General features: G+C 35.5%; 1 protein-coding gene across 3 annotated transcripts in view; it reads right to left on the bottom strand.

Annotated features, from left to right (window-relative positions):
• The window catches only part of MAP1D (methionine aminopeptidase 1D), a 30,686-nt gene extending 14,423 nt beyond the window's left edge, over nucleotides 1-16,263 (bottom strand). The window contains exons 1-8 of one of the 3 annotated variants that reach the window (XM_088887452.1): nucleotides 16,078-16,263; nucleotides 10,956-11,025; nucleotides 7,064-7,292; nucleotides 5,843-6,004; nucleotides 5,716-5,757; nucleotides 4,462-4,533; nucleotides 3,060-3,139; nucleotides 2,193-2,290 (exon numbers count right to left, since the gene is read on the bottom strand). In XM_088887452.1, the coding sequence (XP_088743578.1) occupies nucleotides 2,193-2,290; nucleotides 3,060-3,139; nucleotides 4,462-4,533; nucleotides 5,716-5,757; nucleotides 5,843-6,004; nucleotides 7,064-7,292; nucleotides 10,956-11,025; nucleotides 16,078-16,183 (859 nt within the window). In that variant the 5' untranslated portion in view covers nucleotides 16,184-16,263. The remainder of the gene's footprint in view (nucleotides 1-2,192; nucleotides 2,291-3,059; nucleotides 3,140-4,461; nucleotides 4,534-5,715; nucleotides 5,758-5,842; nucleotides 6,005-7,063; nucleotides 7,293-10,955; nucleotides 11,026-16,077) is intronic. The other 2 variants (XM_088887453.1, XM_010270874.2) reach the window with 2 other exon arrangements.
• Between the last annotated feature and the right edge of the window lie 1,747 nt (nucleotides 16,264-18,010).

Genomic DNA, 18,010 nt, shown 5'->3' with positions numbered 1-18,010 from the left:
AATGTTTTAAAAAACTTACTATCTGAAATTAAAATACATAAACATAACATGTAAAGCATATTCAAATGAAATTTTAAAAATAAAAGCAAACATATAAAGCATTTTCAAGATTGTAAAACCCACAATCTCTTTTTTTTCCTTAGTTGCATTGATTCAAGTAGCTAATGTGATGTAAAACATATTGCATTCTTGATTCTATGAGTTGCCTTTGTACCACACCACTTGAGGAAAGCCCAGACAAATCTATGTTAGGGTCTAAAATTCTTATTTCTCACATACAAAATAATGATTTTGTAACTTTCATTGCCTTTTAAGAAGATTTTTTATTGCAATGAATGAATGAACAACATTAGCAAATAGGGGGTTCTCGGAACTTGGGCTGAGGTGCAAGGCGCATCAGACCTGGGCAAGGCGCATACCCCAAAATGCGCCTCGCCTGTGCGCCTAGGCACGCCTCAGGCACGCCTTTTAAATCACTAGTTGTAATGAATCTTTTCTGATTTAAAAAAAAAATCTTACTTTTCAAAAAAAAAATAAAGGAATTATTGAAAAAATTACAGTCAGGGTGGTGCAGTGGTTAAAATTTGTTGACCTATTTGATGATGTCTCTACGGGGATGTTGCTGAATAGCTGGGTGGAGGTGGCAAACTCTGCTCCTACTCGTTCTGCTGTGTCCTGTGTGTTCACCACCAGGTATAAAGTTAAATTTTGATGAGAGCAGTGAGGGTAATCCAGGTCCCTCAGGTGTAGGAGGGGTCTTTAGAGATGAGAATGGAAAGGTGATTGCAATGTATTCAGGTCCTATTGGCTATTGGGAATGAGGACTCTCTTAGAGCTGAAGTCTATGCTGTACTGGAAGGTATAAGGAAGACAAAGGAGCTGAACATATGAAAGCTTGTTGTTGAAGGTGATTCTAAGCTGGTTTAAGATGGTTACAGAAGGAAAGTGGGCTGTAGAAATTTGCTAATGAGAGGACGGAAATTAAATGGCTAACTAGGGGGTGGAAATCCAGTTTCAGAGGATGAAGACAACAGCTAATGCCTTTGCAGACGCTTTGGCAAAGCAAGGGGTGGGAAGAGATCAAATATTTTGGGCTGTACTGTAACTTCTTACTTTATTCTCTGGGGGAGAGTCAAGTCTTTTTACCTCTCTCTGCAGTGATGCAATTATTTTTCTCATTAATTTAATGTGAATTTGTTATTGATAAAAAAAAACTAAAATACTTAATTGGTCAAATTAGAAATGAATAAATATTTAATTATTTAATCAAATTCGAACTCAAGTCTTGCTTGATTTGATTTGAGTTCACTTCATTTACACCCATACTTAGTGGTAAAATCACAGTACTGGTAAGTGTGAGAACATGGGTTCAAGGCTTCAAGCCTAATTGCCTTGAGAGCAGCTACTTCATACAATAAAATGCCAAAGGTTAAATTGATGGTAATTGATCTTTGTTCCACATCACTATTGAAGGATATTAAAATTGCAATACAAATTTGTTCAATCTGGATTCAGCTCTTTCTTGAGTTTGATATGCAATTTGTTTTATTATCTCTGTATAAATGTTGGCTCAAATACATCCAGGAATTAGCTATATACTTTTCTCTATTCACTTTATGAGGAAATCAACCCTTATTAGTAAATACCTCTGCTTATCAGACGAAGAAAGGAGAAAACGAAAAAAAAATGCCATGTGAACATGACCATGCATGTCTATTGTGATGCAAAATATCACACATAGAGGACAGAAATAACGATTTATCCCTTGGCAAATTGTGGAATTGAAATTGAACCTGTAAGTTCTCCATGTCTACCTTACATGTTATAAAATGTTTCAGTTTTTTAGACAAAGCATCCATATTTTGTTGTATAATAAAATAGGTGGTCTACATGAGATGTACAATGCATTCCACTCAAGGTTCAAAATTTGAATACTATACACCCTGTTTGCTCAATATGTCTATTTTATCAGATTTTAAGAAAAACTTTGTTTTAATAGTTAAATAACATTTTTATGGTCCACTTCTGAAATTTTGACCAAAAAAAAAACTGAAAAGTAAAAGATGGAAGATTCAAAGTACCAATACACCCCTTCCACCATATCAGGGTGTATCAATATTTTGGACCTTGTTACCACTAGCAAACTTCTACAGGTACTGCAATATTTCAATTGCTAAGCTCAAGATACTCACTATAATGTAGAATAACAGGATCAGCATGGAAAACCTGTCCCACTCCATGGCCAACAAATTGTCGAACAACACCATAGCGATATTTATCTGCATGATCACTTCAAAAAACCCCAAAGTGAAAATGTTGAACAAATAAAACTATACCTGTAAGCCAAAAGTATAAACACTGAATCTTGAGGCTGAAAGTCCTAATATTCATCCATAAACTGCAACATTTCGCTTTTGTTGTGATAGTAACAAGTAAAACATTCTAAGAAGAGAGAAAGCGAGCTACCCAACATGAGAATAACAGCCATAGGTACTTTGAAATACCTGAGTATGACAAAACTAACTTAGGCAACTCTCAACATCATGACATAAGAATGCTATCTATTCATTATGATGTAAGTCAGTATTCATAAGAACTGACGCTATTGACAGGCAGTTATCCAGGTGACTGGACAATTGCCATGGATTGATAGACAACATAAGCTATAATAGACCATGCTATGCACTTGCCCCTTTCTGGTCCTCTATGCAATTGTTTAGCATGTCACCTGTGAGTCAGTTTTGCCAAGATTGATTGCTTAGTTAGAAGTATATGCATATAAATAAATGTATGGGATGACTCCCTTTGCACTTAATATTTTGTTGGGGATGGACTGCTGCTTGTTCATATTTTGTGCATCCTTGTACATTCCCCCTTTTTGCATTTTAATATAATACTCATACCTACCATTAAAAAAAGACTATATGCAAAAGGACATAATTCCTGTACAATTCATAAAACTGCAGTACTTAAAATGCATATACCAGTTCAACAACATGATAAAAATAATGAAAGGAAAGTGGAGACCAAAAGCAAAGGTGATATAACCAAGAGCTTACTGTATTGTTTTTCCTATTTTCTTGAACTCCACTCCTGGTGCACATATTGATATTGCCTTGTATAGACATTCCTTTGTCACCTAGATGAAAAAGACAACAGATTGTTATCTTTATGCATAATATGGATAAGGAATCAAAGTAGGCAACTTAAAATGCTGAAGTAGTTGTTATAAGAACAATTTTTATTGTAGCTTCATTAAGTGGAAAAAAAGCAAGCTTTTTCCGTCAGTCAAAGAAAAGAGGAAGGGTAATGTGGAGAGCAACGAGGGCAGCAGTTTTTTGGGCAGTGTGGGAAGAGAGAAATAACAGAATCTTTCAAGGGAAAGAAAAATTAGCACATGAAGTCATAGAAGGGATCACCATCAAGGTCATACATTGGCTGAAATCGCTGGATCTGTTCAAGGACTTCTCTGTAGATGACTTAATTAGAGGGTGGAGTACAGTAGCAGCTTCTTCCTGCCCCTCTTTAGCTATCCAAGAGGACTGGTCGCCCCCGTTATCTATGGCTGTTAAGTTAAACTTTGATGGCAGTTCTGTAGGTAATCCAGGCCCCTCTGGAATTGGGGGTGTCTTTAGAGCTGGGGGAGGAAATGTCCTGACCCTTTATTCTGGCCCAATAAGACTGGGGGACTCTCTTAGAGCAGAAGTTCTGGCACTCTTACAAGGGCTCAAGCTGGCTAAGCAGCTAGGTTTTCAGCAGTTGGAAGTGGAGGGAGACTCGGAACTGGTAATAGGTTGGATGCAAACAAACAGCTTAGGCACCTGGTCCCTTAGACAACTTGTAAGGGAGATTATGCAACTAACAAGGGAGCTTGAAGTCAGGTTTAAATGGACTAGGAGATCAGCCAATGCAATGGCTGATACTTTAGCAAAGCAAGGAGTTAGTAGGCAGAACCTTTTTTGGGCCTGTTTGTAATTTGATGAAGGGTCACCTTATTTTTTGAAGGTGACAGTTGTACTAAGTTTCTTAAAGAATTAATGGAAGTTACTGTTTCCAATCAAAAAAAAATGTGGAAAAAAACAAACATTTCAAAAGAATTACAAGACTCATAAAAAAAGAATTACAAGCAATGGCATGAATAATTTAAAGGTATAAAGAAAAGTCGATCAATAAAAGAAAAAAAAAAAAAAGAGATGATTCAGAGACAATATTTTGAAGTAAAGAAACAGTGGAAAACAAAAGAATCACTATTTTTTTTTTCTTTTTTAGGTTAAACCATAAGAAATCATGGCCAGCAAGACCTATGGTTTGAGAGATGTGTTGTCTACATTTTACTCTTTAATTTTAAAACCATTTTTGTTGTCAATTAAACCTATTATTAATCAAAATACAAAAAACCAAAAACACAAAAAAGTTGTGAAAAACTATGGCCCTGTTAGAAATAGAGTAGGATAGATTTACCTGAACTAAGTTCTTAGCTTCGTCATCAACATTTCCACAAAAGAAAGTTGCTGATGTGTCACCATGATAACCCTGTGCATCAAGACTCTGGTAATTCAGATATGAATGTTTTACAAGGATGGTGGAATAAGCATTACCCAACACAGCTTATGATTGTATGTGGGAAAAAAGCTAATTAACAAACAAGCTTTTACAATGACATGTTCATATTTCAATAACGTGATACTGAAACATGTAAAATGTCTGCCATGCTAGTGGGGAGTATCCATCATGACATCTCTAAGTATAACCATTTCATGTTCTCTTTGAATCTATATGGGCGTGTACAAGGGCAACTATATTTATAGAGCACATGAAAGGAGAGGAGTGCTAAGGTGTGCATGACAGTTGCTCACTCACTAGATTAGTATTTTTAAAAGGTGTGCCGCTGCATGTCACCTGGTTTGTTGCTATGTTTTAATGAATCAGCCTTAAATTTGATTCTGAATAGGTAATTAACTTTCTACCAAAAAAAAAAAAAAAGATAATTAACTACATTTTACATTGTACACATGACATTTAGAGTTTAAACAGTTATAACCTATGTAGGACTAGAATTGTTAAGGTACAAGCTTCATATTAATAATATCCATAAAAAAATACTTCATGTTAATGAAACTATGCTTTAATCAAATTGAGCTAATAGGCTTTTACAAATGTTTTGTCTTGAAGAATTTAAACTTACATATTCTTTTTTGTATGAATAACTTTGAAAAGATTTCATTAATTAGAAAACTTTAGGATACAACAAGAAGTTGTAAAAGAAATCAGCTTTAGTAAGCTGACCCGGGACAGAATTACAAATGTGCCCAAAACAATATGTGTTCTTTGAACCCCTTGCTTTACATATTCTTGTATGTTCAAGTTTTTTTCATTTGATTGCTCTTGAAGGATTCCCTGTATTTTTTTGCCCTATAGAGCTGCAGTTTTGTTTGATATCCTGTAGGCTTTAATCTGGTCTTGTTTTTCTCCATTGTGCCTTGGTGATTCCATAATCTCCTTCCTTACTAATTTTTAGTGATATCCATACTATGGAATTAGAGGAACTCTATGGGCGAGTTCAATGAGGTATCAATTGATTCTATGCCACGGTCACTACATAGCATAAGGAATTCATATATTACACTCAAAGAAAGATATCCATTAACCAGATTCCCAACAATGGTCAATTCATAACCCGTCTATTCAACTTTTGCAAGTATTAGAAGAACTTACATTTAAATAAACAGTAACGTCAATATTGATTATGTCACCATCCTGTGAATTGAAACACATACCAGTGAACTTGAATGTTGAATTGGAAGAAGTGTTAAAAAAAGTTAGTTGCTAAAGCAAGACAGACCTCGAGGGCATGGGAGTCTGGTATCCCATGGCAAATGCATTCATTCACTGATGTGCAGACACTCTTAGGAAAGCCCCCATAGCCAAGAGGGGAAGGATATGCTCCATTATCAATAATCATTTGGTGAACAGCCTCATCAATTTCATCTGTCTTTGTGCCTGGCTGCCAATAGAAGCAAGAATTAAAATTTTCAGGTAAAAGTATGAACTCATATTTTATTCTTTTGGAAACTATATGCAAAACTCATATGGTTAGTTTATGTGGTGAAATTTTGAGTGAATAAAACATACTGATAAAAGCAACAAGGGGAAATGTGTCTATTAAAATCAAGTGTTTTTTTTTTCAATGGGACTTGCCTGATGTTTTATATATTACTGTAAATAACATAACCGTTCAAAACAATTGCTGTCTATCACCCCCCCCCCCCCTTGGCCATAGAGTCATCCAGCCTATTTGCTCACCCATGGCCTAGAAGAACTGATGATGATATCTCATTCCTAAATAATATAGAATACCCTCAAAAAATAATCTAGAATACCTTCAATAATGTTCAGTCCTTGAGACTATTACTTGCACTAAGTTGTCTTCTATGAATTGGCAGGTCACTAGAGAGCATCAGAAATGGTCCTTGAGACTATTAATCACAAGATCACTTTGTAATTTTGTCACCAGAGAGTGAAGTGAAAGGGTTAAACTTTTTCATTCTACAAAATCATTTATAATCAAGATAAGTCATCCTCGATCCATCATAGTGGGAAAATTTTGCAAGGACAAGGCAAGAAGGTTGCAATGAAAATGGAAATAAAAATGAATGAACATTTTATCCAAATGTTTAATCAGATATATAGTTCATTCATTTGTGGCAAAAACACTTCATGATCTCCCATGGTGGCAAAAACATAATGATATTCTGTTCCACAGGTCTGACAGGAACAAAAATGTTTACAGGTTTATCCAAGAGAGGGACATTGCTTTGGAGTACTATTCCTGTGGCCATAGCATGGTGTACTTGGAAAGTAAGAAACCAGAGACTGTTTGAGTCAAAATATTAGTCAGTAGAAGAGGTCATCAGGAAAATGATAGGGACTGTTCATTCGTACAGCTGAGTGATTGTGATTCACTGTACAGGGCTATATTTGTCATGTTACAGTTTGTGGAGAATGAATGGATACAATACCTCACCTTTTTCTTGAAATTAAAAAAACAAAACTACAGGTTTACCTTGACCAGAGTCCCAGCATACTCCAAAACCTGTGCTGCAAGCCTTCCAGAAGCTCTCATGCACTCTATCCCCTTCTCATTATGCACTTCAGGTCCACTTGCAATTCCAGGTGGCTGCCGTGAATTAACATACGGAGGCCTTTGTATATGGTTTGGAACAGGCCGACGAGGAGACACCTTTCCAGGGCGTAGACGTTTCCGCCTACCATTTTGTAAGTCATTCTGCTTTCTGTTTATTCCAAAAGAGAGGGAAAAAACAAGTTTTTAGTATAGGTAAACTTAGGGAAATTAGTTTCCATAGTTATTTATTTTCAGATCTTACAGAAGGACTTTTGGTTGTAATGAGAATACACAGTGGTAGTCAGCCGGCAGCATTATTAGATATTATTTCATAGAGGCAATAAAAAAAATTGATTTCTACTCCAAACCTAAAGTTGACAACCTATCCATCATGGTGATTGACATCCCTTTTTTTATTTTGAAAAAAAGCAAAGTAAAAAAATTAGAGATTCCTATCTACTGCAATTATTATTACCCTAAAGTTGGATAAAATCTTTGGCCATTTTGGTAGTTGAGAATTTTTATTGTGGGTTTGTTGTACTAAGAATCCATAACTGAGAACACTTGAAAACCCTACATGGCACAGCAGATGGCACTTCCTCAAACAAACACCACAAAGTTCCATGATAACAATGAAAAAACAACTTTTCTCTTGGCATCATAAATTCACCTTCTATTTGATGAACTTTAATATATATAGTGGCACTTTGATGTCATCTAAAATTTACCTTTATTTGGCAACATTTTAATAAAGAACTTAATAATATTTTAACTAAAAATAAAAGAAAACAGTATGATTAAAAACACCTACTAGGCCAATCTTATTATATACATTACATAGTTGATGTACTTATCTCTCTTATAAAGTGTGAATATTTTATGTTAGTTTAGTAATTTTTTTAACAAGGGATCCTAATGGGTTCAAGGGCTGGAGGTTTTCAGAGGTGGTTTCAATTAGAGTCACTCAGTGGAACTTTTCAGAGCATATTGGTTGATTGTGTTGAAACCCAAGAGACTAGCATATCATTTTTTTTTTGATCAATAACTGTGGATTGAATTAATATTAAAAATATGAGAAAATTACAGGGCAAGGGGGCTAAACAATCTTAGCTCCCAAGAACAACCATTAAACATCAAAAGAACAAAAATTACAAGACAGCCCAAAAAATAGAATGTCTGTTCACCCCTTGTCTAGCTAGACCATCTGCCAAAGAGTTCGCACTTCTTTTTACCCATTTGTATTGGATTTCCATGTCCTTAGTCAGCCACTTGAATTTCCTCTTTTCATTATTGTAATTCCAAAGTCTAAGACTATCCTCTTTCAGCCAGTTTACCACCACTTCATAATCTCCTTCTATGATCAACTTGTTAATATGCATATCCTTGATTCTTTGTACCCCTTCAAGAGCTGCAAGAATCTCAGCTCTCAAAGAATCTCCCACCCCAACTGGTCCAGAATACATAGCTAACAGCTTCCCTTGTTCATCTCTTATTACTCCTCCCATCCCGGATGGCCCTGGATTGCCCAAGCTGCTGCCATCAAAGTTCAATTTAACAAAGTCATGGGGTGGGGGGATCCAATAAACATTTGAAGCCTTCCTCATTGGAACAAGTTCTGCTATCTCCTTCCACTTTCTTTGCAGCTCATCAACTGAGAATTCTGCGAACAGAGCCAAGGTTTTCAGCCAGTGTATAACCCTAATGTGGATGACCTCCAGCATTGCTTCCAAACTTCTCTCCTTATCTGTAAATATTCGTGAATTTCTCTCCTCCCAAATAATCCAACAGACTGCAGCCCTCATACACCTCCACATAAACTTGGCCCTTTTTGTTGGCCGAAACGGCATAAATGTGAATAGGTTTGCACATTCGAAGGGGGGGGGGGTCCACCTGCACCCAAACAAAGAAGTACACCACTCCCAAATGATGTTAGTGAAACGACAGAAGATTAGTAAGTGATACCCAAACTCGCCATCAGCTTTACAGAGGACACACCGGTGAGGACAAAAACAACTATTGGGTCTTTTTCTTTGAAGTAAATCTGTTGTATTAACTCTTTCCAGAAATGCTTCCCAACAGAAACTCCCAACCTTAGGAGGTATAAGATGACACCACACCTCTTTAATAGGGAAAGACAAGCCAGAAGAAGAAGAATGTGTGAGAGCACTAAAGAAAGAGGCACAAGTGAAAGAACCAGAGGGGGTGAGAGTCCAAATTCTACTATCTGCCTTTGTTGGCTCTAGGAACACCCCTTCAAGAATGGATAACAGTGATGAGATACCACCAAGCTCTGTGTCCCTGATATCTCTTCGTAGGCCCAAGTTCCATCCGACCCCAAAAATAGAATTAGAAGGAACAATGAATGAAGACACCGATTCATTTTTAAAAGTGGAAAGGGAAAAAAGGCTTGGGAATTGGTCTTTTAGGGAGGAGTCCCCAATCCAAACATGTTCCCAAAAATTAATGAGATTGCTTGAATGCAAGTCATACCTGATCCACGGAGAAAACAAAGGTAGAATAGCTTGAATAGCTTTCCAAGGATATGCTCTTGTACTCCTTGCCAGAATCCCAGAGTCCCATCCATTTGTTGCAACCCCATGAATACTTCCCACTATCTTCACCCAAAGTTTGTCTTTCTCCAATGAGAACCTCCAAAGCCATTTCCCAAGAAGAGCCAAGTTCCTATTCCTTATATTTCTTATATCATTCTACATTATGAGAAGATCACCTCCAAGAAGGATTTACAAATTACTCTTTGTTGGAAGCATATGAATCTTCATGACCATGGATATTCAGACATCTCATTAAAGACAAGATCTTTGGCATCCACATTGAACCTTTGCTCTACTCAATTTGAAGACCTACTAAGTCAAATCCAGTTAATATAGCTAAATAGCAGATGAGGAATATGTCAGGCTTAGGAAATAATTTTTGTTTACTTCTAGTGAGTAACTTGTTTTTGTATAGAGATGTGAGACTTTGGGTGGTTCTTTGGTTAAGATTCTTGAGGGAATTATAACATATTGATATCATGCCATCATATTCAATTGGGAGCCCTTTATTTGGGACCCCCCCCCCCCAAAACCAACTTGCCAGCAGTTCCATTCATCAAATGCAAAAAGAAAACAAGTACAACTAGGGGGAGATGAGAAATCACCCAAAAACAAGAACAAAATTACACCAACTAGAAAAGCATACAACTTTCAACCCTTCGGTTCCAACTCTAAGACTGACCAAAAACCAATCCCAAAGAGTCTTTACAATCATCCACGAATTATGGAAGAACCATAATCCAATTCAAAAATTCTTTTTCCAATAATTAAGACAAGATGATTATGACATTCTTTCCATAATTCACAACAAAATTGCAAAGGGACCCATCATTGAATGGGTCCCCACTGAAACACTGGATAAGCCAAAAGCAACATATCTGATGATTTTTATCTATCTGATCCAGGCCTTATTTTTAGAACATCTTCTTAAGACCATCTTGGGATCAAGACAGAATTGAAAATGGGAGAGGGACCAATTCCACTATTTGGGTTCATTTTCTTAACAGAATGGAATTAGAAACTATGGGACTTTAAGCATTCAATTCCACATTTTTGGCAGATCTAAAATTCCACAGGTTTCTAGTCCAATCAATACCCTTATTAGGGTAACACAGCTAAAGAAGGAAAGTAATGTTTATCAGGACACTAAGTTTCAATAAATTGATGCAACAAGATGATCCATAAACTATAAAGATACCAAAGAGAACGTCATTATGTGGCTGACCTTAAAAGCACAGTTACCAAAAGCTCAAGAATGCCCAAACTAGAAGAGAACATACCCCTTATTGAATAACATATCAGCTAAGCCAGAAAATGTCCTTGGCAACTGCATAGAGACATGCTTGGATCCTGCTCAAGAATTAAACAAGTCAAACATAAAAAGACTTTGTACAACCTGTAAGCAAAGACTATATTTTGAATTCAACAGAACATTATGTCAAGATGTTAATTTTTCAATGTCGTGTTGTTAAAGGATGCCAATATGAATTCATCAACAGAAAATGCCAACTAGACATGACGCTTCAATTTTCCAATTATCCATCTTCATGGGGTAAAATGGCTTGGAAGGTCACCATGATGTACTCTTTGCTAATGGCTGTGTGAGAGTCTCAGAGATAAGGCCTCCAAGAAATAGCCTTAGAGGCTCTATCAAATCCACCTAGAAGTAGTCATTGACCAAGCATCGAGGAACAAGGAACCTCAGGCTGGCCTAAGCCCAGGCCACCATGCCTGAGATACAAACCCAGGCCAGATCTAATTATGCGTAGGATTAAAAACCAACCTAACTATGACGGATAAATCACAAATGTTTTTTGTATGCTGGGGCAAATGTTTATTTAGTATCTTTTTTATTCAAATTATTTATTTAGTATCTTTTTTAATTCAAGAAAATAATATGCCCAGACAAATGTTTCATTTTCTGTTTATCTATGAAAAAAGATATTTATATTGTGTTTTTTTAAACCCCATACTTTACTCCCGGTGGAGGGGTTGCCACCATTGAATTGTCACATTCACCACAGTTTCTTCTTTTTATGGACATATAGCACTGTTCAATGCTAATCTCCATGTTTGGTAGTGGTGTATAGGGTTTGTTAGACAAAAACCAATGGAAATAGTTGTATTTTGGCTGTTTCAATCATTTGGGTCAAGAAAACCCGCTTCTAGATTGCAGGTGAAGAAAATGAACTAAACAGGTTACACCTAAACCTACCTAGCTATTGGCCTATACAAGTGTCTCTAAAATGTTTCGCTTTCGAATGCTCCTTTTTCCTTTAAATGTTACATGTGCACATAAGCCATGTTAGATGTGTTGAGCCACATTTGTTGGTTTCTTATATATCTACTATGGCTTTTGTCTAGCTATTCAATTTTTTTCTTTTAACCAACTTTTTTTAATCAGCAAAGAAGAATTTATTTATTTATTAAATTGAATAACAGGTTAAAGTTTCTTTAGTTGCTTTGCACTCCAGAGTATAGCAATATACAAAAAGTCCCAGATTACATGGATCAGCATCCTTTTGTTGTAATGCAGTCAAGCATGTAAGAGTGCCATTGTCTCTGCCTGAACTGAGTCTCCATACCCAATTGGTCCTGCAAACAAAGCCACAACTTCTCCATGACGATTTCGAATTACTCCCCCTATGCCTACTCTCCTAGGGTTTCCATGGGAGCTACCATCAAAATTCAGCTTCAATTTATTTGGCTTTGAAGGTTTCTAATCCATCTTAGTAATTTCTTTATGTGTTCCCATTTGTGCCACTTCCTTCCGTTTCCTCATTATATCATTTGTTGAGATATCTTTGAATAATATCAACAGCTTTTACCCAGTGTGCATATCTGATTTTAACCGTTTCAACTACTTCCTCTTTAGATCTGCTCTTTTCATTGAATATCATTGATTTCTTTCTTCTCAAATGGTCCAAACTGCAGCTGCGCTTGTGACCTTCCATAAGCATTTTGCCCTTTTTCTATAGCCACAAACATTAGAACTGAATAAGCTAACCACATCTTGTGGGAGGTCCCATCTGCAGCCATAAAGTGAAGAAAAGTAATCCCAAATGCAAGACACAAAAGAGAATGAAATTAGTAAATGAGGAAGGGTCCCAGCACTAGCCAAACAGAGGATACAAACATGAGAAGGGAGGCACTTAACTAAACTTCTTTAACAAGTAGTAGGTATCGGGTATTGTATTGGACAACTTGGATACGGATACAAATACGAATACGCTTTGGAAACGCATGGATACAGACAAAAAAGATGAAAACGCAAGGATACGCTAGGTAAATACATATGAATTTCATAAATATATTAATAACACTAAATTTAAGATCAAAATGATCACAAAATAGTATATAAATACATAAAAATGTAAATATTAAGGATATATATGAAGAAATATATTACGACTAATGAACCGGGATGCATAATTTTATTTATAGTGCATCAATCAAGAGTCCAAGACACTAAACATATGCACCTATTATATTTTAATTATTATATCAATTATTTTTATTTTATTATTTAAATTTTTTAACATTAAGAAAAATTCAACTAAACATTAAATTTTCAAGTGCAAATTAAAATATCATTAATAATTTATAAAAATATAATCTTAACTTAAAGTATATCAAATTTGTTAAAATTTCTAAGATGCATATCATATACAAATTCATAGTTTTTAATTACTAAAATAATTATTCCATTATTAATATTTTATTTATATAAATTTTATAAAATAAAAAACCATTTTTTAAAATAAATGTAGATTAGTGGGTTTGATAGATTCAATTTAATATTATATTCTTCAATATTTTGTAAATAATAATTTTATTTTATTTTTGTAAATAATAAATATGTTGTTATTAATTATTTTAAATTAAAGTATTAGTCAATAACTAATAAAAGTATATAAAAATTTTAAGATTTATATCATATGCAAATTTATAAATTTGAAGTATTAAAATAAATATTCTATTTGTATAAACTTCTTGATATTAAAAATCATCTTTTTTATATAAATGTGGATTTGATACATTATTTATTCTATTAGTTTATAAAGTACTATTTTTAAATATTATTTTTTAAATTTTTAGTTAGAGTTGTTAAATATAAATATGTGTTTTTTATTTAAATTGCATGTGAACAAAAACGTTAATAAAATTTATTTTATTTCACTTTATATCACGAAATGTAGCGTGGCTTACTGGATTGGAAACGTAGTGAAATCTAAATGCGCGTGAGGTGACTCGAGTTCGAATCACCTCATTCGCATTTTTTATGAAGATTACAAAATGGATGCAGCGCGTATCGGCCAATACGCATCTGTATCCGTTCGATACGAACGATTGACGGGATATGCTTGTATTCGTAGCGTATCTCGTATTGTTACATACTGATACCAATACGATACGCCCCGTATCGGGACGTATTGTATCGATATTTAAATCCTTGGTAGGTATTAACCTTTCCAAGGAACACTTCCCAACAAAGAGTTTGCACTTTGGGAAGGATTGGCTTACACCAAATTTCTTTCACTGGGAAATTTTTCCCCCAATGGTTCTGAATGGGTAAGGATGTTGAAGGAGGAGGTACATGAGAAAAGACCATCCGGAGAGGGAGACCAAATTCTACTATCCATGGAATTTTGATCCAAGAAGACATCTTCCAATATTGAAAGCAGAAGAACTAGGGATTCACATTCATTGTCCTCAAACCCCTTCTAAAGCCAAGGTCCCAATTCAAACCAAGCTCTGAAAGCAAGCCAAACCTGGCAACAAGCTCAACCTTATAGTCTAACAAAGCATAGAGTATAGGGAATTGTTGTTTAAGGGGTGATTCCCCTAGCCAAAGGTCTTCACAAAAAAGGACTTTGTTTCCACACCCCACATCACAACGAATAAAATTAAGGAAAGAAGGAAGTGCCTCAAAGATATCTTTCCAAGTACCTAAAATTTTTGGCCGAGCTTTACAATCAGGTAAGATTAAAACTTGATCAGATAGTGCTTTTTTTTTCATTCTATTCCAAATACCTATGTTTTGGAGTTATTTGAAGAAAAGGAAAGAAGCAGGAAGCCTTGGTAGAAACAATAACTTTGAGAGTGGCACACTAGGCAAAAAGCATGAAGTTGCTTTCAAACTTCAAGGTTGATGATTTCTTGAAAACTGTTTGTTTAAACACCTCTATCTCTTATATTAGATATTTACAAAATTCTATTTGAACACATCTACCCTTCTCTCTGTGTCTCTTTCAAACTCAACAAAACATTGCAATTTTTTTAGGTGGTTTATCTCTTTCAAAACCAGGTAAAATTCTATTTAGAATTTTTAAGGCATATCTATCTTCACTGAATTTTTTTTAGAAAAAGTTCTTCCTTAGTTTCTAAAACTGAGATGAACTATTTGGTTCTGTTACATGGGTGGCTTGAGTTGCTTCTGTTTGTAGAGGAAGTCACTGATTGATACATACTAACAAGTTTATTTGTGATAGCACAATCTCAATTATAAATAAACAGATCAGTTTACCAGTGTAACTCACATCGGTTACTGACAATTTATCTATGATTAAGGGTGTTCATTAAATTAATTAACTTAACTAATGAACTGAGTTAATTTGATTAAATTAAATAAATTAACACTGAACCAAAATAAAGTAATTAATATAACTTATTGTTTAACTCATTTCACTTATTTTAATTAAGTTATTTAAAATTAGTTAAATACTCTAATATCTTTATTAACTTAATCACTTATCCATTACATATTCTGCAATGGAGAACATTTCATCTGTTTTTCTGTAGATATGGTAGCTTGTGCTGTAATATTGGATAAATGATGTAAAGTTCTTATTTTCTTTTAATCCCTTGTGTCATCATATTGGATTCGGGTTTTCCCGTGAATTGCAGGAGGCCTCACTAGTGAAAACAAAAAGCAAGGTCCCTTAACAAAGGCGAACCAAAACAGAACCTCGAAGAGGTGACCCAAAAGAACTACAGATAAGATGTAGTAAGGACTTAATAACTTATTGTAGTAAGGCTTAATGTGCATTTCATCTTGAGTAGAACTTAAAACCAATTGTACAGAAGAGGAAAACGGTGCTTTAACCACATGGTAAGCAGTAATTATATGCAAAATAAGTACTATCTGTCGAAGACAACAGATCCAGGGCAGTTCAAGCACATTGAAGTAGATCAATAATTTCAGAAGAACTTTGGGCACAAGAAATCAATAACGAATTCACAGTGAATGCTTCCAATAACCAATATTGCATGCTCTCCAAAGTATTTTTTATTTTAGAGTGGATTAAGGGGGAAAATAAATAAAAAAAAAAGCAAGAAAGAAAGAAAAAAAAAAGGAAAAGAATAGTAAGAACTTCATGATTTTTCTGTTGGAAAAGGCACCTGGATTGTAGCCAAACAGATGGCGAAGAGGCTGTGCTGAGCGAATGAAACGATCCCCAATGAAGGAAGAGATGAGGCGCGGTTGGAAAGAGGAAGTGCAGACCATTCTCTCCCGCTCAACTCAACTGCGGTATCTTCCTCTCTATTCCACTGGCGAGTGACGACACAAGTTTGTGTGTGATAATAAAAGAAAGCCGAGAGATATTGGAGTCGAGGAACGAGGAATCATCATATTGAGCCTAAAGCCCAACTATCATAAAGTACAAACAAAGCCCATTTATCATCCGTTTGACCCACCAAAAAAATGATATGGATCGTTCGGAGACTAGACTATTCTGTGTTGCCTTGAGTTCGGACTTCGGGCCGAATATCTGTGCGGCTGTGTCCAAGCGTCTAGTAAGCATCTTAGGCCCAAGAACTAGTTGGGCCTTGCTTGGACGACATAAATGACTTACATCATGGTTGGTTCGATCGGTTAGTCTGTGGTTACTCCTGGGATGCGTTAAGGTAGACTTAATCCCAGCCTGATAAAAGGAATGCATAGACCCAGCCTTTAGCTGTTGGTATTCTCGTGATAAACCTGTAAATTCTCTCTCTCTCTCTCTCTCTCTCTCTCTCCCCTCAAAATTAAGGGTACAAATCCTTACTTTGAAGAATTTACACAGAATTGGGCTCGAGCCCTCATGCCAGGCCCATTCAAATTTTAACAAGTCTACAACTCAAACCCGCCCAAGTTGCACTTCTACTCAAAATATATTATGTATCCCTTAATAATGATAATATTAAAAGTTACATAATCGATTCAAGTATTAATTGAGTTGGAATAACAGGTAAAACCTATCTTGACTGCACTATAATTGAAATTTAAAACGTAGACCTAGACCTCATGTAACAGGGTCAAGCCGGTTCGGGTATTTTGGGTTGCCAGGAGTCACAGGACCATTGACACCCCAAAATTTTGGAGCTCGAAAATTGGTGGTTCAGTGTTTCCACTCCAGTTCCACAATTCAATCACCATGGGTCTGGCCACATTAAGCACTATGGATAAGGGACTACAAGACCCGGATAGTAAACCCGCATATGACATACAATCCTGCTTCACATACCTTTTCTATAGATAATCCAGGTCCAGGCCCAATTTTAGTTTGGGCCTAGATTGGGTAAATCAGACTGAGATGGGCCATGAAGATAACCCAAGCTAGCTTGAACCCAATCCACCAGGTTGGGCAAACATTGCCACCTCTATTCATTGATGCATATGCAACTAGGTCCTGCTAGGTAGGAGAGGAAGCAACCAAAGTTTTTTTTTTTTTTTCAATGCCAAGGAAGCAACCAAAGTTCAAAGTATCAATATATATTGCATTATATTGTCTATCATATCAGTATCAAGGGCCTTGGAAATGATAAATATTGAGAATTAGAGAGTTTTTGACAGTTTACCCCATTTGCTTTTCCGGAAGTTATTTACCCAGGTGAATGCATTTACCTGGGTAAGTGTTTTCAGGCAAATACTTACCCAAATAAGTGTATTTATCCATATTCTTTATTTTCTAGATAAATAAGATAATGTCCATTTTAGTCATAAATTATCCGTGGACTTCATATAAATAAAAAAAATAACATAGGTATCTTGGTCAATGGGAACCAAAATCCCATTGACCAACTTTCCCCTCTCAAAATCCAAAAAATGAACAAGCCCTTAATAGTTTATTTGTGAAATATCAAACTGAAAAAAAAAAAAAACATCCATTTTGGAAAGGATATAAAATTTCAGTGCATTCATGAGTATTGATATATTGAACCTTGGAGGAAACCCTAAATTTCTTCACTCAATGTGAGAAAATAAGGCAGGACGAAAGAAATGGATGGTACTATTTTTACTATTAAAATGTCTACACCTTTTTCCTATGGGCATATGGTGATAGAATTCACT

The sequence above is a fragment of the Nelumbo nucifera genome, chromosome 5, assembly GCF_055504915.1.
Source record: "Nelumbo nucifera cultivar China Antique chromosome 5, China Antique-T2T, whole genome shotgun sequence".
Taxonomy (NCBI): domain Eukaryota; kingdom Viridiplantae; phylum Streptophyta; class Magnoliopsida; order Proteales; family Nelumbonaceae; genus Nelumbo; species Nelumbo nucifera.
The sequence above is the reverse complement of the archived record's forward strand: the minus strand, read 5'-3'. Positions and strand labels throughout refer to the sequence as shown.